General features: G+C 38.1%; 1 protein-coding gene and 1 long non-coding RNA gene across 21 annotated transcripts in view; one reads left to right on the forward strand and one right to left on the reverse strand.

Annotated features, from left to right (window-relative positions):
• LOC138060931 (uncharacterized) overlaps window positions 1–3,213 on the forward strand; it is an 87,923-nt gene extending 84,710 nt beyond the window's left edge. The window contains exon 3 of the long non-coding RNA XR_011134433.1: window positions 3,161–3,213. This is a non-coding gene — a long non-coding RNA (uncharacterized lncRNA). The remainder of the gene's footprint in view (window positions 1–3,160) is intronic.
• The window catches only part of ATP2B2 (ATPase plasma membrane Ca2+ transporting 2), a 430,065-nt gene that overhangs the window by 46,492 nt on the left and 360,273 nt on the right, over window positions 1–23,300 (reverse strand). For all 20 annotated transcript variants that reach the window (XM_068906748.1, XM_068906742.1, XM_068906746.1 and 17 more), the window contains 4 exons: window positions 9,162–9,403; window positions 8,813–9,047; window positions 1,909–2,088; window positions 744–831 (listed from right to left, as the gene is read on the reverse strand). In XM_068906748.1, coding sequence (XP_068762849.1) covers window positions 744–831; window positions 1,909–2,088; window positions 8,813–9,047; window positions 9,162–9,403 — 745 coding nt within the window. The remainder of the gene's footprint in view (window positions 1–743; window positions 832–1,908; window positions 2,089–8,812; window positions 9,048–9,161; window positions 9,404–23,300) is intronic.

Raw genomic sequence — 23,300 nt, forward strand, 5'->3', positions numbered from 1 at the left:
TGCAGTTTTTATAGGACAAAACCAGATTCTAAAAATACATCCACAAATCTAAAGGAAGCCAATGCAAACTGTAGAACTGGATAAGCCCACAGGAAAATGGAATCATCTTAAACTACATATCTCCTTGCAACTAATGCCAGAAAGGACAGCTCCTAGTCATGTGATGTCAGAAAGCTGCTTTTGTAACATGAAAAATTTTTGTCTTAGAATGCTATTTTAAAATAATCGTCTGAGAACAGATGCACAAAAACTTGAGTACTGGTGATTTACTCTAAATGAGCTCGTTTTTGTTTTCTTCATGAATAGGTATATGGAAAGATGAGAAAACCCATCCTCCCTCTTGCTTATATGAAGAGCAACCCATTTCTCATTCATATTTTCCCTCTGAGCAGCAAACATACTTTTTCCCTTCCCATTGCGAGCCTCAATCTACTCCAATGAAAAGGCACAAGGAAAATAAGAGATTACATCCAAGTGCCACATGTCTTATTGATGTTTCTGGTATTCCTGACAGCGAGTTTCCTGTTATTTCCCAGTTGAAGGTTCAGGTTAAAAAAACAAACACAAGGCACTTGGCTGCCAAGAAAATTTGTTTGAATTACATATACCACACTGATGTGTTATTAAAAATATGAGCTCAGATACAGTTTTAACAGTCTACAGTGCAGAAGACAGTCAAGCATACCTTGGTAAGTTTGATGCTATTTTACGCACACTCACACATGAAGGTTGTATGCACTCACCTTTTACCAAAGTGTGTTTGTCAGTGGGAGATGAGCGAGCAAGCACTCGAAGCTTTGGCCAGATTTTGTCAATCCGTTCTTGCTCAATCTGAAAATAACAGTAGAATTCTCAGTTTGTGATAAGCAAAATGCAAATATATTTGTGTCCATGTGGCAGATGATTCACTTCACTACTCGGATCTAGAACTTTTCTCCAAAAGCACAGAACAACTTACAGCAGTAAGTACTGAAATGGAAGGCTAGGTCAAAAGAAAAACCAGTTTTCTACTAACTAAAATCAGTTATAGGTCAGATGCGGCGCTGTATCCAAATAGCTTTTCTTATTGCTTTTATGGATAATTCCCCTCAGAAACATGACTTTAGATGTAAGACAGTGAAGTTCCTCAAAGCTGATGAAACTCGTTTACAAGTAAGAGCGTTATTAGGTGCTATCCTACTACATTCTACATAAGAATCCAACCGCATTTTGTCACCAACAGCAGCAGGATTTTGTCTGTTTAACCATTAGTGATAAGAACAGATCTGATACAGCATATATTATGTTGCCAGGAGCCTGTCAGTCAGTTGCAAGGAGTAAATGACTGTCCATTAGTGATGAGCTCGAAGATAAAGCACAGATAAAGCACACTTTTTTAAAATGTGCTTCAATAGCCTATATGTTGGCTCTGTATTTTACCAGAAAAGCTAAAGATCTCCTGAAGAATCGGGTCAGTAGACTGAGTGGATTTAGCAGTATGTGGATTAGATAAAGCGGTATAAAATAAAGAAATGAGAGTAGTTGGTTTTCACTATGGACTGCATTTTTTAGGAGATGTAGACATACAACTATTGAGTTCTTTCTCCTCTTTGCCAACCAAACTGTTCTGAATGTGCTTAGTTGTAATTACATATAGACCAATGCTGTGGTTCTAAAAACTACTGAATGAAGCTCGTACTAAACTGGTAATAGCTCTGCACAGACAACTTACAAATGCATGAAATGTAATGACTAGATTTTCAATGGCAGTTTAATTACAAAAGGCTACCGCTAGAAAGAAGCACCAGTATCTCAGAGTAGTCTTTACTGAAATGAGATACACATTAGTGCAAAAGCAACAAAATTTCAGTGTTCTTCCTGTTTTTTATAACATACTCATAACATGTATGGCTTTAGAATATGCATTACCTCCCCCTTCTCATTTCGAATCCTTCTGTTAAACTCTTTCCCTTCGAGGCAGAGAAAGTCTTCTCCTGGATGAATGATCCCACATTTTATGGCAATGGCACGCGCTGTATTGATGTTGTCTCCAGTGACCATGCGGACTGTAATTCCAGCTCGCTGGCACTTTCTTATGGCTTCAGGGACCTACAAAAGCAAAATATCGGGGAATGAAAATTCTTAGACATGAGCTAGAACGTAACCATCAGATATTTCCCCACAGAGTATTTTGAAGTTGAGAAGCTTCAAGAAACAAAAATAGAGGTCGTACGTACTATGGCTGCCTGACTTTTATGCAATTGAGGTTACACCGCAGGCAAGACAAATCTTTTAGGGAGAGTACAAAGATTGTTTTTCAAAACAGCTGCCTAAAGATTCTCCAGACTTTAATAAAAAGCAGTCTCTGTAGCTTTTTTGGGCCTTCAGCATCAAAGTATAGCATGCTGAAATAAACATTTTACAGATACATGAAAACATGAACTGAACACACATGCATTTTTCAAAAGAAAAATGATCTACCTTCTGATTCAAATGTTCCTTTCCATAAGATTATCTAAAAAGTCATTATAATTTAGCACCATACAATAATTCATGCATATCATCAGGTGAAATTCCTAAATATACATGAGTTTAAAATTTTATGAATCATTTACATATTTATTTCAAAACTGTGAGAAGGAGGCATGCTTTTAGTTATGCTCCTTTCAGTACAAGACTGACTTTTCCTATTGCACACTACACAATGCACGAATTTAATGTATAACAGGGTCCATCAGAGTAATGTAGGACTAACATTGACTTGGCATCACATACAACTTTTTTTAAAATAAAACAATTTTTTGTAAAGAAAATGTGCACATGCTAGGAAATGGATTCCTATTAATTAAAGAAAGCTCTTTTAATACAGCTACCTCAGTATATGAAGTAAGTGCCAATAGAAAGGCTACATATCTAGAATTCAGTGTTGCACAGAAAATAAATTCAATTCTCTTAAACTATATTATAATTAGTGATAATTTATTATTAATTAATCACTCCAATCAGTGAATGCAGTTTCATCACACTTCTGCATCATTTTGAAAGCATTTTTCTTCAAGAAAAAACAACAATATTCTTTGGCATGCATGACTAAAATTGTGTTTTAACGCTTCATGAACAGTCTAGAGTGTATGATACCTGCAGTACTGCACCGCTTCTCCTAATTTCCATTTTTACCTAGGACAGGCTAAGTGCATCACAGGACTCCTCCTAAAAACGGAAACCCATCACAGAGCTACAAGCAGCTGAACTGCCTCGCCAGAAGACGACGGCAAAGGCCCGATATAACACGGTCAGGCTGCACCTGTTGTGACCTGTGGGGAGGCACTTGAGTAGAGAAGTGGCAGTCTGTTCAGCTGAGAGGGAAAAGGTTCCCTGAGGATGAGCACGACTTGGATAAGTGTCTGGATATTAGGCAGTGATCCAAAGTAAACTTCCAGACAACGTGAAGGTTATCCCACTAGTTAAACCAGCTCCCAAGACCTAGCCTGAGCTTGCAGCTCTGCAACGTTGCCTAACTTTCCCAGTTTATATATGACACACATAAAGCCATCTTTGAATAAATTCCCAAAATACATATACTTGACCACTGACTGCAAATTGTTGTTTTATTACCAGCTGAGCTCCTGCAGATGACATACTGACGTAAATAAACTAACTGGATTGTCCGACTGCGATGAATTATGCTGATAATCCAGTGTATAGAGACACTTGATTTTCTAGAGAAACCAGTAAGCAAAGGATAAGATTATTAAAAGAATTTTCACTTAAACATAATTTATCAATAATTTTCACAACAGACAAAATATTATCCTATTTAGTTTAAGAAAGGGTACCAGAATAGAGATTACAGGCTAGAATAATAAAGCCTTGCTCTGTTCTCCTGCAAGTTCAGCGCAGCTTGCTCATCACAACTTTCACCACAGATACAAGTGTTGTAGAGCTCAATGCAAGCTAAAGAGTGGATTAATCTCATTCAATCTCATCTCATTTCTAATGCAGAAAACGTTAAGAAAAGGAGCCACCGTGTACCACACGGCACTGTTAGTTTTGTGCTTTGCTAGATACTTTTATTTTCTCTAGAGCTGCAAGCAGGGGCAGGACGTTGCCTTTCACTTGGTGGCTACCGCTGTGACCCAGTGTGGCAAGTGCTGCGCTTCTGAGGATTTCACAGGACCAGAAAGGCTATACATCTGAGACTAAATGTCAGACTGAAAATAAACTATACACCCTTAAACCATAATTTAGATAATGATTATTCTAATCGATGAATATAATTTCACGCCATGTTTCTGCATCTTTATTAAAATACGTCATTCTCAGGAAAAACTAATAATATTCACTTGCATAATCCTATTGGAAATGTCTCCAAAACTTCTAAAGCCACCGAGAGGCTTGCATTGCGTGCGTAACGGCCCCTCTAGTCGGTGGTGTTCCTCCTCCTTCTTTAATAAACGAGAGGCAGTTCTGAGGCTTCTGTTTTCCAACATGCCTCACTAACCTCACACCTAGAGGAGGACCAGACTGGTACTTCTCTCTTGACTGTGAGGAAAATCACTCTTGCCCCTAGACTGCATCCAGAGAACGTGCTGTTTGCAGAATGACTCTGTCAGTGCAGGTTACACCAGGGAGAAAAAGCTCAAGTAAGGGACAGCAGTTTATTCTTCCCATGAGTTGTACCCCGGAAACTTTGCTTCAAGTACTGGAAGACTTATGTAACGTTATAAAACAAACTTCTGGCGGGGGGAACGTGCAAACAGATTACATGTATTACTTAAGTAAACGTCTCCTAATTTACCCAGTTTCCACATTAATAATCCTGACTGTATTTCATTTGCCGATGCGGAATGCCCTTAGGATCCACTGTAAACTGTGGGGACCCTCATGCATGGGGTATGACTATCTCTAAATCCAACGCAGAGCAAAAACCATGAAAGAGAAAAATAAATTATAGTACAAACACAAAAACTAGAAATATTCAGATAAAAGTGCCAGTCCTATTTAACAAGGTCACGGGAGGACAACCTAGTTTCAAATGCACCGCAAACTCATATATAACAAGAGAAATAACTCCATTTTCCTCTTCTCTTATTTTTGGACAGCTGGTGGGTGGTATCTGGTTGAACACTGTGTACAGTAATTATGGTTAAAATATTGTTCATATTTTTTTATTGCTATAGGGAAGAGAGAGTGTTGGCAGACTGAGTAGGCAGTGGAAGCAGACATTTTCCATCAGTTTGCAGAATGCAAGTATACATTTTTAAAAAACTGATTTTTATTTTCTTGCTATAAAGAAAACCTTTTAATGCATGTATGCATTAAGTTATCAAATGCAGGAATATAGATCAGAATCAAGTGACAAATAAACAGGTGAAATTTGGAAGTGATTCATGTTTTTCCTCCCAAGAAATAACAGATTGTAGGTGTAATTTGGCAAATTAGTAAGAGCCAGTACAGACTCATTGAAATCAATTCAAAAAGACTGTCAAAATCAACAGACAAATCTCTACAGGCACAAGACATGATCCTATTTGTTCTTTTCCTGTATACTTATCAAAAAATAACATCAATAAAGACCCAATACAAAAATATGAAGCAAAATATCAAGCAGGTACTTCAGCGCATGATTAAAAAAAAAGCTACTGATAAGGAATAAATCTGAATTTAGTCTCTGAATTAAGCAACCTAAATAAACAAGGAGGTATGCAGTACGCAGAGTAAAACTCATGGCTGTCCCCTGGTTACACTCCAGTTAAAGCTGGTCAGCTGCTGGATATTACTGTTGAATAATTCACCGAAATAATTTCTGTTAACATATCAAAGGTAACGCAAGTGTAAGAAAGCACCCTACAGTATAATTGTAACAGGCGCAGTGCTCTCACCTCTGAAACCATGCAAACATGACACCACTAACGCTGCAGGTATTCACATAGTTGAACACTCCAAGGAGTATCGGTGGCAAGAGGATACTGTAATTTTACATGTGTTAACTCCAAAGATCATGTTAGGGAAAAGGAAAAATTGAGGCTTTCCCAGTAAAAATATAACTTGAGAGAAACTAAAGGCCATGAGGCCGGTGACACTGCATTGTTTCGTTGGAATTACCTAATGTACCATTTCTGGCAGGATAAATCCTGACATCCGTGAACAGTGACAGCATTAGTTAAACTGTAGTTGGGGTAATATTGCTCATTTTAATGTTCTTTTTCTCCTATAGGAAACACTGAAAATCTGTAAAGACCAATGGTGTCTCTGTTTAATAAACGTGCTTATTTCTGGCAAAATGCTAAGGTACCTTATCAACTATTTGCAGCTACAATGGTAATTTTAGTACTGTCTAATTCCTGCTAAGTCCGATATTTCTTTGGTTTTGTTCCGTCATGGGGTTTTTTGGAGTATTTCTTTCTCCTAAGGTATTGCTACTGCTTTTTACACGTGTGGATTGGTAATAATTTAAACATTGTTATTACCACCCTAAAATAGTCAAAAGGTTCCAGGAGGAAAACTCCCCAAAACCAACGTCCTGAAACAACTGTAGCGTTGTCCAACTTTTGGTAAAATTCTGAAACGCTAAACATTTTATCGTATGTTTTGCAATGTGATAAGAAGTGTTATGGCATATGTCAGTATTAAACTACAAGATATTCACTACATTAGTCAAATAATTCTCTAGAAACTGAATAGTTTGCTGCCTTATTTGATCCTTTCCGTAGACGTCAGGCTCGACCTCCTTATTTTTAGCAGCACTATTCATTTTTACCTCAAGCTCCTAAGAAATTATTCCCTTTGAGATGAGAGCAGTTCTCTCATAAAACATACTCAAAATATTCACATGAAAGGATAGTTTGCAGCTATTTTAAATAATAACTGCAAATTCCACTGCTACCATTCCCTCAGTCTGTGATACCACCCATACCCTGACTGAAGGCTATTTCCAACAACATGTGTCATGAATTAGTTTTGGAGGGAAAGAGGACTGATTCACATTTTCAGTGGCCACTGGTTAAAAACCTGAGTTTATTATATGAGCTAGAGCATTAAGAGTGGGATCCATGAAGAGAGAATATTTTTAAAATATTTTAAAATACTTTTAACATTTTTAAAGACATGCAATGTCAGATGTAGGGACAGATGGATTAGCAGCAAGAGACCAGACGATGACGGATAAAGTAAATGCTGTTTATCACATGACTGCAGAGATAAGGAATTTATCATACAGTTTTCACCTAACCAAGACTTCTTTATATTATGCTCTCTTGATACTGAAAAAAGCCAAGAAACTCCATTGGTATGTAAGGTACAGTTATACAGTTTGTCCCTCTGCTTGTAATTATACCGTGCTGATTTCCTTCATACATTTTCCAAAGTTACTGCAACCAGAAGTATATAAAAGCCTACTTCATAGAGGACCCAGGGAAACAAATCAATCTTTTAAAATCAGGTTAGCGTATACTTCTGATGTTTTAGCAAAAAACAGTTTTCCTAACACTAGAGTTGCCTCCCGTTCTAAATGGAACAAACGTAAAGATTTAGACATTATTAATAAAGAAAAGACCTAGCAAAAATGTAAAATGAGACAGAAGAGCAAAAAAATGACAAAGACTGGAACTAACTACCTCCTTTTTCAGCGTCGAGAACTCCCTCTTTTTGTATAAGGGAAATCTGAGTTGTCTTGCAGTGACCTCACCCCAGATCACCCCAGAGCAAAGCAGCTGTTAACGGCGTGCTGGGGGAACGGCGGAGCGAGGAGCGGGTTTCCCGGGGCAGGCCGGGCGAGCATCACCCCCGGGGCCGGCGGCGGCGCTGCCGCATCGCCCGGGGGCTGCAGCCGAGCCCGCGCAGCCCCGTGGCGGTCCGGGAGCAGCACCCCCAGGGACACGTGGGCGGACCGGCTTGCGTTTTACCCCCAGCACTTCTTAACTGCGGGCCTTCCTCTGGGTGGTACTGCTTCTAAACTGCAAAATGAAACTCATTGTCCACTGTCACAATTAGTTATCAAGCGCCATATACCTATGCCAGAAACAACTATCCCTTCACGAGTGTAGCAGCAGGTTCAGTCTCGTGACATCGCACTGCTTCAGTTTTTTACTGCTCGTAACCTAAGAGAGATAAACAACTGCTTTTATTTAAAATCTCAAGTTTTAAAAATTTTCAGGCAGGCCAAAATGAAGAAATAACTAAGCATAAAGAGGAATTTGTCACATGCTTCCCATGTGCATGTGTAATACTGATTTTTCTCAGCTGAGTTATTTGAAAATTTAATCAAATTTTACAAGCCATTGAAGAATGATATCTGCAGCCTTTCTATGACAAAGGTTTTCGTTGTCCAAATACAGCATACAAAATATTGTTACTGAGTAGCTGCCATTTACAAGCCTAATATAACTAGCGAAAGGGCAACTGCTTTTGTGAAACACAAAACTTCCTCCAAGACTGCACGTGATTTATGAGAGTATCACATTCAAATTATAATCACTGCACTTCTCTAAATTGAAAGTTGCGCCTCACCAAGGCAAAATTCATCCCTTATCTCTGGGAACATAAAAAAAACTTACACTATCTGAGCTCCTGTACACTACTTCATGAGACAAGATTAAATCATCATAGTCCTATAGTTCACAAAGACCTACTGTTCTATATTTAAATACCAATTAATTAATAGCTGACTTTTATCAAGTTAATTACTTGATTTTTAATCAGCTAAAGTCTATTTCTAAAGTTGCCTTCCTTCTTGATAGAGTTAAAAAAAAAAAAAAAAAAACCTGCAAGATTATTAGTTCAATGTGTGTTCAGTTCTCAGGGAAACGCTTTATAACAAAAGAATTTGACGTACCTCTGGCCTTACTGGGTCTTCAATGCCAACAACACAAATGCAAGTCAGGTCAGATAAAATGTCATTTTCATTATCCCAGTCAGGTTCGGGACTGCTGCTGAAGTCTCGGAAAGCAACACAGATAGTCCTCAGTCCATCGCAGGCCATGGGTTCAATCACTTTCTTCACCATTTCATCACGGTCACGTGGTCTGAAGATACGAGGTTCACCAGCTGCATTAAGGATCCTGGAACACCTTTTTTTGGTTAAAAATAAAAAATAAAAAATCCCAGGTATATCTTAGTGCTGTCAGATTATTCTGCATTGTTAAAATATGGGGAAAACACAGCAAGAAATCCATTCAACTTACTTCTTCAGAACAATTTCAGAAGCTCCTTTGCTGTACATTCGGAAACTACCATCTGGCATTTTAATGACAGTACTCATTGACTTTCGCACAGAGTTGAAAGTGTAAACTTTATAGAGCTTCTCCTCAGGAATTAGGCTCCGAACAGGCTCATAATCCTGCTTCAAATCCAGGACAAACCCCAAGAGGCCACACTCTGTCTTATTGCCTACCTGGCGAGGCAGCCCACCCTCTTTTTCTGGTGGCTGAAGAAAAGAAAAAAATAGATGTGAACTCCTTTCACGATTAGCAGTGTGTAATGCCTTCGGCCCAATTAATGACAAAGTTACAGTGTAAAGTTTGAGATTTAAAACCCTAACTGCACAGTCGCGTGTCTCTTCCAATTTTAAAAACTAGCAAATATCTCATAGAGCTATACCTGAATGGAAGCAGCTATTCTCATAATGAGGAAAAATTTTTCTAGTTAAATAAATACATTTAGTCTCTTTTTTCTTTTAAATTAGCCACAGACAATTGAAGCGCTTGTGGTGGTTAGGCAATGAATCATTAAAAATAAAGTCGTTATTTTTTAGGCTCAATATAATTAATTCTCATTTGTCACAAACAGAATATTTCCTTTTATCATTTGCTTAGAACTGTATTACTTTGCTAATTTTCATGGGTATAACGGTCAATTAAAGGAAGATCTGTCCTTTTTTCCCCACCAGGCAGTTTATATTTAAAAATGAATCTGCATCGAATAATAACAGTAAATTTCCATTAAAAAGGAATCTATAAAATAACAGTTCTATATCTAAAAGTACCTATTAATAATTCTCAGCACTTCAAGGGAAAAGGAAAGTTTGTGTTCAAAATATGAAAAAAAAAGTTTCATTTGCAAACTGCATCAGCCAACAGTTCCTGTGTTGTGGAGATTCCAAACAATCTGAAGAGATGTGGGTGTGAGCTACTGACTGCTGATGACCTTCAGTTTTCTTGCACTCGGTAGAATTAGGAAAGTGTTTGCTTAAGCTAAATAGGCTAAAACTAAACCTACAGGAACCACGAGAAAATCACACCACTGAAAATAGATTTTGATTTGGCTCCAGAAAACACTAAGTCATCAGTTTCAATGTGACTTAAACATTTGCCTCATGTCCTGCAGAACTAGGCCTGCAATACTATATTCAGAATTATGGCCATGTTCAAATTCACTGTCGGCTTTTAGAAGCCAGTATACTTCGGAAATAGCCGAGGGATGAAGGGTAACGTAGGGAATGATGAGTTAAAATTGCAAATCAGTAATCCTATTTAGATTTCAAGTCTTGCAACAAGTGCTGCCACAAAAAGGGGAAAAGTAGGACTTTCAGGAAGTATTCGTAAGTAAGTAAGTAAGTATTTACAGAGAACCACCAATTGCAGCAGGTTTAAAAATGAAGGGCAGGTAGAAAAGAACAGACTGACCTAGAACTGAAGTAAGCAAAAAACCCAGATTTTCCATAAGAATCATCTTTCTATCACCAGAAGTATTTTCGGTATATATTTTAAATTGATTTCTTTTTCTGGGAGAGATGTGTGTATGGTGAGCAATATACCATAATCTAAAAATCTCTGTCTCGAAGAGATTTCTTCTTCCAAAAATAATTGCAGCATCTCTAGCTACTACATGAACCATCATTTTTACTGAGTTATGAGAGTCACTTTTTGGGTTGCTGTGATATTTTAGCATTACTTGGGTTTCAATGTTTTACATTGACACTCAGAAAATATAGTAATATGCTATAGTAATTTTATTATGTGCTGTAATAATTTTGCCCTGCTATAATTTTACTCTCCCCTGTTGTAAATTCCCCTCAGATTCTAAAATTCACTTAAGAAACCCTGATTACCCAAGAGCTGGTGGCCATGCCTATCTGGAAGGAGTCAGCTGAGAGAGGCTGATTTCTCTGTGCGCATGATGTGCAACGCTCTTTCCATTTTAACTCTAAAACCTCATTTACGTTTTGGCTATCTTTCCCGCTGAAATCAGTGAATCTTGACATTGACATAAAAGTAAATAAGATAGGTGACTAGCAAACACACACTGGAAATCAATGCAAAACACGTAGATTTCTTTCCACTGCAGACAAAAACAAACCCAGATAATGCTTAATTTATACCTATGTTTTCACCATAACCAGCTATGAATGGATATTGAGAAAATACAAATCTATCTACACTTCATAGTATATAAAAATGAATATCAAAGTTTTTCTAAAATTATTTTTATTTCACCAGAAAGGAGAGCTCAGTTTGCACTTCTTACAGTGGTCTAAAAATAGATTTCTATTTAACATATCCTACGTAAGCAAAGGAGAAAAAATGCCAGTGAAAAGAAAATGAACAGACATTTCAGAAAGGTTTCAAAATCTGCTAACAAGTGGCCACCTCCCTCTAGAGCAGCTGCTGTCTCCGTTTTCTTTGTACGTTACATTAACATAAAGCATATGGTGGTGAGAGCTGGCAAATACCACTTCCTTTCCTGTACTGTTTCAGCTCAAAATCTATATGCCAAAAGCAGTCTCATTGCAGATTGTTCTTGACAATCCTTTGCAGAAGCTGCTGGATGTTAAAACTTCATACTGTGCTGTATCTAAATTTATTTCTTGCTGAAATCTGCAGTTTATGGCACCTGCAACACAATTAAAAGGACAGGACAAAGGGACTACTTGTGAGTAATTAACAAGGAACTATTTCTCATTGAGTGAGAAAAGGAAACTCCTTGGACACCATAAGAGAGAACGCATTTGAACAGTGATTTGCAAACAGAAACTTAGTCTTTTTGAACGCTGAACTCAGTGAAAGAGCTTTTACTAGTCGCAAGTCAGCTGCACGTTGTAAAATCTTGTGCTGGGAAGAGATCAATCAAATTTGTTCTTCCAATAATCACTTTTCACTAATTCTTATAAGAAGGATTTCAAATGCTTCTTCTAAGTCTTTAAATTATTTACATAATAATAATAATATTCTAACTGTAATCAAATCCTTATATGTAAAACAAAGTGCAGATATATGTTAAAAATATAGTTGTCACAACTATCAAACCAAAACTGGGTCAAAGTACAGCTGTATTATAAAGGCTTAAAAATAGCAACCCAAAAGCTAGTATTGACGCATTACTGAATTCGGATTACAAAAGGAATCTTCAAAATTATTTCACTGAAAAATAACTGACTAATAAAGGTGGGTTAAAAAGGGAGAAAGATGAAACATTCTGCGCATGCCTCAACTCAACTTCCACTTTTCAACTTTCCACTTTTTTGGGGTTAACTTTTTTGATTCCAAATTCAAATGTTAGGATTTCATGCATTTTATGAAGTCTTCACTTGTTTCATCTTATGCTTCCGTGTTCTGCACAGACTGAACTGTTCCTTTAGAATAATGATGATTACAAATATATCAATTTCTTAAGCTAAGAAATTAATTTTGCCAGAATGTTATATCCATGTTGAATATTCTATTTCAGCTCTGTTCGCAAAAGGCAAACACACAGAGGAAAATGCAGTTTTAAAATTAAATTATGAATAATTTCCATGCTATATTTTATTTCCTCTGAAAAGAAAAAATGGGCCAGGAGGTGCAGGATTTTTCTCTTTGTGGTTAAGCGTTATATATGCAGACTTTAAGATAACTGAGAAGGAATAATGCTGGTAAAGCTATGTGATATTTTTACTTCTGAATTTCAAATATCGTATAAAGGACAACTATTAATAACAAACTATAACACTATAAAACATAGCGATGTTCTCTCTTGCTACACAATTTGAGTCAATGATTTGATAGAAGACATCTAAAAAAGATTTAAGACAAACTATATCTAGAATCAAAACTATCAGCTTTTTGTAGATGAAGGTTTATTCAACTGATTTCAAGCTGCACCAGAATAGATTTAGAGACAACTGTTTATCTTATACAGGAAAAAAAACTTAAAAAAGAAAAGAGAACATTCATTTTAGCCAAGGATAAGAACCTAAACCTTTGCTTGACTAAATTAAGTTTTAATTATAAAACAGGAAACAAAGTTACAATATACATGCTGAAAATAAGAAAGCACTAATAGTAGGCATCAGCTGTTCTGGTTTTTGCTTACTGTTTCTCTGGGACTTCTGTTCACTGTAAAAGTTCAACAACAGGACTCTGGTTCTGCTCTCTTTCATAGTATGACCGCTACCAGAAATCCCTCACCCCAGCTACAATCTGGATTCTGGATGCCAGACACTGCAAGTGAATTCCCTTTATCCCTTCTTTCCTTTTTTACTATTTTATTCAAGAAATACTTTTTTTTTTTTCTAGCTGTAGTATCTCTGGATAACTACATAAGAACCATAGCCACGCCTAGGAATGCATAAGAAATGCTGTTAAAGCTCGTCTGGAAATGCAGAGATTGTTTCACAAATTTTATTTCACTTCTATTTATTGTTTAGAAAGCTAACTTAATTATTTTTTCTGACTTTTCTCTTCCCAAATAATGCAATCTAAACAGTGGAACTTTTCTTTAGTTTTATGGAACTTCTGTATACATTATACTTTAGTTACGCGCTCACTACGTAACATGCTGCTGGCTTTCCAGGCAGACCACGACTGAAATATTAATTATACACATGAATAAGAGTGCTAATTAAGCAAACTGCAACTTTTTTTTTTTTTTTGAGTTCTTGAAATATGCTTTTATAGATTAAAAAACAAAGAAACAAACACAAAAACAGAGCATCCTAAAGAGATAAGGTTTCACTAAAAATAGCTGGCATCAGCTTATACTATTAAAATGTCATGAGTTTATTTTGTAAGGTCATAATTAAGGAAAAAAGTCTCTACATCTTGAGTGGGTTCTGATTTTGGCTACTCTTGAGGACAAGCGTGGAAGAATATTTAATAATAATTAATATCCCATTAATTATGGAATAATAATATTACAATAAGACTTGTTCAATGAGGGAGATCACAATTTGTCCCTAGACTGTTTAAAATTTTAAGTAGTTTTTCACATTAATGGTGTGTGACAAGTGCCTCTGTTTTATACAGAGCACAGAAAGCAACACGTTAAATTACAGATAAAGCTCACTGATAATATAATATACTTGCCATTTTATAACTCCAAATTATCATTGCAAGATACAATTTTGAAATTCTGTTTAAGTCAAAAGTCAGTTTGAAAGGCAGTCAGCATAAAGGATTGAAAAAGAACAGTTAAATTCTTGGAGCTGGTTGCGTAATTATTTTGGCGTCAGAAGAAACGCACAGAATTAACCTTGTGTACCACTCTGATCTCACTCACTGAATTTTAAGTCCAATATTTAAAAGCTTAAAGCTTTCTTTGGACACTTATGCACACTGCTGAGCAGACTCATGTAAGTGTCCCCATTCCATTACGCTATGTCCATTCATCAGAAAATAAAGTTGATCTTCTTTGTACCTTCAGAGATTTTAAAATATTTGTACTGTAACTGATACAAATCTCTTCCTTTACTTTCTTTCAAGCTCCAGCAAAGCATACTGGTTACAAGGAATATTCCTTAAGGTCACATTCCTTAAGGACGGACAGCTCCTAAAATCCTTTCATCAGTTGGCTCCATAAGGCATCGCATTTTGGGTCCCATGATTATGCATTCTTCATTTCAAAGCCCCTGTAGTACACACATTTGGAATTCGGTTCTAAATCAGACAATAAAAAACATCTGGGAACCCTGTAATAGAGACTGGGCATGTTCTGGTAACAAAGGCTGGCCATCAGTTTTTTTAAATATAACAGGATTTATGTTTCATACGCTACCTAACAGTATAATACAGTGATGTACAGAAGTCAGAAAATAATTGCAGGGTGGGTGGCATAAAATATGTTTTGAGGAACGGAAGTACCGCTCACCTGCAAATAAATGTATAGTTTTAAACAAGGAATTTGCTCCTGAAGAGTTTTCTGATAGAAAGCGGTCTGATGTGGGAAAAGGGAACACATTCACCACTAATGGTAGTATATATTTTGAACTCAGGGATTATCAAGAGCATGTCTGATAGGAAAAAGAATCAGACAGGAAGAATCAAACAGTCAGACGGTGGTAGGAGAAGGGAGAGGCTTGACAGTAAACTCCCCCTTTATTACCAAGTTTGTCCCTTTTCTTTAAACAGTTTTTACACGAGACACGCTTACTTATATATGGAATACCTCCTTCACGGACAGGACATTGAGCATTTGAAAGCAAAATCAGTGGGAGGGAGGTACAGGATTAAGAGAAAGAACGGGTTTACAAAACTGTGTATAGGTAACTAAGGATTATTTCAGTGGTATTCTTTAGCACAGGACAAGGATAAAACAAAGGAGAAGAGTGAACTAACAAATCAAAATTTCACCATCTCTGTCCTATATTGACATGTCCCAGATTTCTATTCTGAGAGGACTGGAAATGGAGGAGCAATAGTTAATTCCTTTTCCTTTACATCTGCTCACCCATCTCCCTCCTCTTCCACGAAGCTCTCATATCCACATCAGGTCCATTTCTCACTTGAAAAACGTGCATGGCATAAGCCTCCTCCAGATCTCACCCTGTACTCTTGGCACCAGCAGTCTCCATGACAAGCTGATCAAAATCAGGGCACCACGTTCCAAGCCCTGCCTGACACGCACCGATTTGCTAGCCAGCGTAACCAATACGCATTCAAGAGCTCTTCCAATATGCCATATCTTCTGATTTCATTTGCTCCAGCGCTTCCAGCTGATTGGCTTAAAGCTATCCACAGCGCACGCTGCCTGAGCGGTCAGTAGTAACCTTAGCTCTCCTTCAGTGCCATTTCCGTTACACACAGACCTAAATCACAGTTCTCTCACGTGAGCTTCTAATTAAATCACAGACTTCCCCAGAGCAATCTTGTTTATGCTTGCAGCTGCCCAATTACTTTTTTTAAACAAAGAAACAAAAAAACTCCCTTTAAAATCACACAATCCTTGTTTACTAGTCCCTCTTCTCCCTTCCTCAGCACCTAAGTTGAAAATAAGAAATTTTAAAGAGGAAAAAAATATTTATTTTGTGTAAATTTCTGCCTAAATTCATGATGCTTTCAACAAACTTTCTTCCTTACTTTTCTGAAGCCTCACTTCCCTTTGGAAGAAAAGGGCTAGCACAATACTGTTCAGGAATGACAACTCCAGCCCATGACCGGTATTTAACGCTGTCATGCTTAAGCCATATCCTGCTGGTTGGTAACCTTAATGGTTTCCAGTTTAATCAAAATCACCCTGCTCTCCAAAATTTCAGTTCCAGCTGTTATGACGGGGGAGACAGCAATGAAAACGTGTATGATCAAGGCAGTGATGTCTGCTACACTGAAGACAGCCTAAGCCAAAAGCACGCACCCTCCAGAGATGCCAAGTCTGGAGACTTAAGTCGGACGTGTAAACATCAACATTGCTTAATAACGAAGTTACACGTTTGTAAGTTACTACTTAACGTCAGTGGCCAGCAGGGCTGCCCTTCCACTGAACCAGCTACCACCGCGCAGCCCCCTGATTTTCACTGCGTGGTGAACGCAGAGAGCAGTCCCACAGCTCTTAGACCTGCGTTACAGTAAAACTGTAGTCTCACAGTACATTTGTATTGCACGCCAAGCCTCCCTCAGGAACCCAGCTTGCTCGCGGTTCAAACCCTTCAAGGCACCAGCTAAGCTTCACACGTCTCAGGGTCAGGGATTAGCCAGGGCGGCCCACCGAGCCCTTACGGCGCGACGACAGCAGCAAGGGGCAGCCGCCTCCCTGTCCCAGGGGCTGAGCCCGGGCTTAGCCCCTACTGTGAAGCTACTGCCTTTTGCCAGTGAACCTAACTTCTTTAAATAGCAAGCAACTGTATTCAGACTTAGTTACTTAACAACCATTGAACTATCAGATCTGCTCAAACTTCCTAGGAAATTGGTAACGGAAATTTTTGGCTCATTTCGGTATGGGGAGTAAAATACAATATATTTGTGCAATAGCCAGTACAATGGAATTATTTAGGTACAGCTGGCATAATTAGATTAAGAGGATATTTGGAGCCAGGCTTTCTGCATCAGATTAGTTCATGACTATTTAATATTTTTCCCATTCTCTAAAGACAGACTTGAAAAAGATGTAACGATGTACTTAATGCAATACCATGGTACAATGTAATTCCCACTGCTAGCACTTGAGATGGATACAGGCTTTTCAAACATAGCATTATACAAAAACTGCATATTGCAACATCTCTTGTTGCCTCCAATAGTAGTAGCAAAGCAATCATAAAAAGGAGCTAGTTGTAGTTACATAACGCAGCAGCATGACATTTTCTATCAGCACGGCAAAGTTAAGAGAGCAGCAGTGATGTGGCTCAGCGAGTACGGACCCCTGCTTGTTTCCGCTCAAATAACAGGAACAAGGAAAAAAATGATACTATCCATAAATTCCCATGAGAGTGATTATGAAAGAAAAGGAAATCATGCATGAAGAACAGACAAAGGCTGGTGCAAAGGTCTCTACTTCCTGTCTGATTGTTACCTATTTATATACAATACAAAAAGAGTGAATACTTTGCCCTTAATATGAACAGTAAATAATTAAATTACTCTTTTAGCTTTAAACAGAAATTTACTTTTGATTCTTTTGAAAAGGAAAAAAAAAAAGCCAAAAATGCTACAGAAAAAATTGCTCTATGATAGTCCTGTACACATTTTCACAGAATTACAGAATAATTGAATCTGGAAGGGACTTCTGGTGACCATCTAAGTCCAACCTTCCTGCTCAAATCAAGGTCAGCTAGAACAGGTTGCTCCAGACCATGTTCAGTCAGGTTTTGCATATCTCCGAGGATGGAGACTCCACAACATCCCTGCACAACCTATTAGGTGCTCAGTCACCCTTAGAGTAATTTTTCTTATCTTAAAATGGCATTTCCTGTAATTCAGTTTGTGCCCACTGCCTCTTGTCCTGTCGCTGGGCACCACGGAAGAGAGTCTGGCTCTGTCTTCTTTACTGTCTCCCATCAGGTATTTATACGCATTGATCAGATACCCCCTGAGCCTTCTCTTCTCCAGGATGAACAGTCCCAGCTCCCTCAGCCTCTCCTCGCACATCAGATGCTCCAGGCCCTTAATCATCTTAGTAGCCCTTCCCTGGACTCGCTCCAGCAGCTCCACGTCTCTCTTGGACTGGGGAGCCCAGAACCAGACCCAGCACTCCAGGTGCGGCCTCCCCAGGGCTGAGCAGAGGGGAAGGATCACCTCCCTCCACCTGCTGGCAACGCTCTGCCTCATGCAGCCCAGGATCCCATTGGCCTTTTTTGCCTCAAAGAAGCATTGGTGGCTCCTGGTCAACTTGCCCACCAGGACTCCCAGGTCCTTCTCGGCAGAGCTGCTCTGCAGCAGGTCAACCCCCCAGCCTGTCCTGGCGCCTGGGGTTCTTCCTCCCTAGGTGCAGGACCCTGCACTTGCCTTTGCTGAACTTCAGGAGGTTCCTCTCCGCCCAACTCTCCAGCCTGTCCAGGTCCCTCTGAACGGCAGCACAGCCCCTTGGTGTATCAGCTGCTCCTCCTCATTTTCTATGGTCTGCAAATTTGATGAGGGTGCACTCTGTCCCATCACCCAGGTCATTAATTAAAGTGTTAAATGGTATCAGTCCCAGTGTCAACCCCTGGGGCACACCACTAGTGACTGACCTCCAGCTGGGCTTCCTACCGCTGACCACAACACTTTGAGCCCAGCAGTTCAGCCAGCTTTCACCGTCCACCTTTCTAGCCTGTACTTCATCAGCGTGACAATTTTCTCCCAAGCACAAAAAATGCAAGTTAAAAACACAGACAAAACATTTATATTGTCTCTACGTAAATTTTCAGACATGCAAAATGTAGACACACCTAAGCAATTGGCAGTGTTTATGTGAGAATATTAATTTTAAAAATGAAGAACTTATTAGCACTAATTAGGACACAATTTTCTATCTCCTTCAGCTTCACAACTAGAGAAATAATAGGTGGGATATCTGTAGTAGAAGTAATATTTGAAGTAGTTAACTAAGCTAAATTCAACTACTTTTAGCTATCTAATTAATTTAATTGGACCCAGAGCAAGGTCTTGTGATTTCAAATTATGTAAAGTTTAACTGATTACTTTTTGAAATTAACAACACCTTTTCATAAAGTCCTCACGTGTAACCAAAGAATATTTATTTCTGAGGAACCAAACACTGACATATACATTGTTCACACATCATAATTCATTAGCAACTCTGTGATTAAAGTATGTGCCCCATGAGTTATTCCTTTTCCTCTTCTCCCTTCATTTTAACTCTCTAGTATGAGCTTTCTCAGTTTTGTAATAAATACTCTACATTTCAAGATGAAAACAGCTAAAACAGATGTCTTTATGAAAGATTAAAACAATTTTTCAAAAACTCTGCATCCCCAACTATGACAATTTAGAGCTGGCTTTAAGCAGAAGTACAGGCCCAAAGAATGGACTAGGCCTTGTTATGACACCACTGAATAATCATGTGGTTACAATTAGGAGGCTCCAGCTCTGGTGTTTCTAGATTACATTAAACTGAATTTTACAGATGCACATTTTTCTCCATGCTGTCCCCCAATTAGTTTCCAAATATTATACTATAAGAACTCATTTATCCGTGTGAAGTGACTTTCCTATTGTTACTGATCAAAATCATTCACATATTTTGTGTATAATATATTCTCATTTAACGACAATTTGCCTCTCCAATTTTAAAAATAACATATTTTATTTCCAAATTTGAAATGCTAAAAAACTCCACCCTTGCACAGTAGCACTCACAGGGAACAGCCAACTAGATTTATATTAATGCCGTTCCAGCTTTGTTTAAGTGCAACAAGAACTGTTTACAAGTAAACTATATAATCGAAATAAAGACACAATAATTGTTATTAACTTACTTTAATTAACAACCAAATGTCTTTAAGTACAAGCTTTAAGTTAATACTAACTATAAGGAAAAATGCAAGGATATGTTTCTCCCCAGTTAAGAATATTTTTAAAACACAGAGCGGGCTGACAGATGCATCCTTTCTAAACCAAAATTGATTAAAAGAACAGATTAACAAATCTTATAACTTCTCTGATAATTTGTCCTGGACATTTGGGAAAAGCTTGCTGTATTTCCATGCATGACAAAGAAGCTGAACCTTGTGCTTTAAGTGCAAAAGAGAAATTGCACTTAATTTTAGAATTGTAATTAGTGCCTCTGTAACGACCGGAAAACATCTGCTACCTTGTTTTAGATCTATTAAACTGAGGTTTTGCGGCATGCAGATATCAGACTGACTTCAGGCATGTTGCAGACACAGAAAATAGAGGCAGGAGACAAAACGCATAATGCTGAGTTGGTCAGATGGTGAAAGTTCAATTTCAAGGCAACTCCTGCAGTTTAATAAGTGTATTTCCACATTAGAGCCAATACTAGGGCTTTGTATGTTTTTGCAAACATTAAAAGCCTTGATGTATCTGCCTTAGGGCTGAAACCTCATCTTTTGACTAAATAGCAATTGTCCACGTAGGAAAAGTCTTTGGAGTCTCTGACTCAAATTCACGTACGTGCTCTAGCAAACCATTTTCCCCCGCCATCTCAAGACTTTTTCTCTCCCAGGTTCTCTACGACAGCCTTAGACAATGCTTCTGAACATGACATTATCGAAATTCCAGTTACGTTATATTCCTCCCTTTATATTAACTAGTAAACTCCCTTAATCAAAATTAATCAAGCTTTTCAAAAGACCTTCACTAATAGACCAAAGTGCATCTCATCCATGCTCTCTACTATCCATTGCATTTGATTTTCAACCACAATGTCAGGAAATGCACACCATCTATTACGTGTTGTCTAAATATGCCAACTTTTATTTTAATTTGCATAGTTTTCTCCATGCCTTTTACTAATTTGAACAGAAAAGAAGAAAAGCTTGTAGTGACCTGTAGACACTACATCAGTGTTTTAGGCTAAGCAACTGAAAAAGCAACAGTATCGCTACTTGAAAAATGTGTATTAGAGAGCTGTGATAGTGATCATACTGTACAAGAATTCAGTCATCACCTTAAATAACTAAAAAAGGCATGGCCTTTACTTGTGCACATCAAAGGCTTGAATCTCAACAAAAGAAATAGCAATATCTACTGGTAGCTGATATGTGCATACAATTTTTATTTGCACAAACCTTATCAATACTTAGCATTTTCTACTTCTGGCTTCTGGTTATATCTGAACATGAAAATTAAATTACTAGAAAGATCAACCCAAAGAAAAAAATCAGATGTATTGCACATTGCCTTCCTGGTTGCAGTACAAAACAATGGGTATAGTTTACGGTGCTAAATTTAGCAAACGTAAAGCAAATCTACCCACATGAAATGTAAAAGGAAGTTTTATCGCTTGACTTAAGCTAGTCATTATGTCTTCTCTGTCAATAGTACTCATTTCCAGAGCAAGGAAAAGGTTTCTTCAAGCATCAGTTTTTAAATAATTCTACAATTACTGACAAGAGGTATTTCAATACATATTATACAAAAAGTAGCCTGCTTCTTTAAGCTTATACTAGCATCATTCAGTTGAAATTATTTTTAAATTGGTTTTGCTTAGATAAGATTTTGGGGGGGGGGGGAAGCAAATACATGAACTGACGTGCTTATAACATGTTATAGCAGTGCTTATCTAAAATTTTCTCAGAGCAATTTTTTTGCGTGATTGGTGGAGTAATGGCTGTGACGCATTACAAACTCAGTCCTCTGGCCAGTCCCTCTCCTTGTCAGGATACCAAGAGTGATGCCTTTGCTGGGCAGAGTAGCGGACTGAGGCTGCAGCCAGTTTTTATCTGATTGTTCATTCAGAAGGAAAATGGAACAGGAATGACGGTGAGGTTGAATATCCTGTCCTCTATAGGAAAATTCTGCAAGGAAAACTCATCTCTCACCTCTCCCAAGTATAACCTGGATATACAACCAGGAGCAAAGGAGCACTGAGCACTGTCAGTGCTTCCCCTTTGCAGTGAAGGGAAGCACAGAGTAATTGAACTGAATAAGATGAACACTGGAAAAATAATGGTGGCAGAAGAAATGCACAATGGAACATTTTAATACCTTCATTTAGTGTTCTGCACTATGAGATACATCGACTGACTAACACTAGTTCACAGTTCCCAATGGAGATGTCCCACTGTCTCTGTAAAGACTTGTCAGTAGCCAGCCACACAGTCCTGCTCTTGTTCTGCCTGCGGGTGTACGCACAAGAGACCGGCTGCTAGCAGTTCCACAACAGGCAAAGCTGTCCTGAAATTTTAAGACTTCCTTCTAGAAGCTTGAATTTTTCCATGCAAAGTGTCTGCCAAAACACTTTGGCTACCATTTCTTGGAACGACGCTGGGGAACAGTACAGTTTTGACTATGTTACAATATTCTGGAAACCTTTCTTTTGAAAATTTTCAGAATCTCCTCGGCAAGACTCTGGCTGGGAAAAGGATTTTATGTAAGGGACACCTTCTGCTATTTTTGTCCACCCAAGTCATATGCCCTTGAGAAATAAGTGCTCAGTGGAGTGTGCTCAGAATCTGTAGTTACAATTCCTTAGACTCCATCCATCCTAGAGATTTTTCAGGCTTATCTGGCACCATCACGGAAAGCACAAAGGCCATCATTTTTGGAAAGCTTCCCACAGTCACTTGTAAGTACCACAGAACCATGATTGACCGGAGTGCAGAGGGGCCAACAGTTTGATGTGCAAGAGGAGCAGACTGGAAGCTTGGAAGAAAGATTAGTACTAGGGGCTACCTGCAGAAGAAAGTGGGAACTAGGATTTGAAGTATCATTTTTGCTTTGTGTATATTTAACACCAGTCTTCTAGGACTATCTCTGCCTCAAAAGGGGAAAAAAAGCAATATTTTGCTTGCATTAACAAAATTAGAATAAATCTTATTAAGCGCAATTTCGTTCACAAAGAATAACGATGCCAAATAAATTTAAAGTGATTTCAAATCCACAAAGTAACTCCTGCACATTCACTGTTCTAAAATTAGCAAGATGTTTTCTGTCACAAACTATATTGCTGATCTGTTGTACTTAAATGTACTTTTTTTACAGTATTCTCATGCTCTGAGAAAAATTCTTACC

Source organism: Struthio camelus, chromosome 14 (assembly GCF_040807025.1).
Source record: "Struthio camelus isolate bStrCam1 chromosome 14, bStrCam1.hap1, whole genome shotgun sequence".
NCBI lineage: Eukaryota > Metazoa > Chordata > Aves > Struthioniformes > Struthionidae > Struthio > Struthio camelus.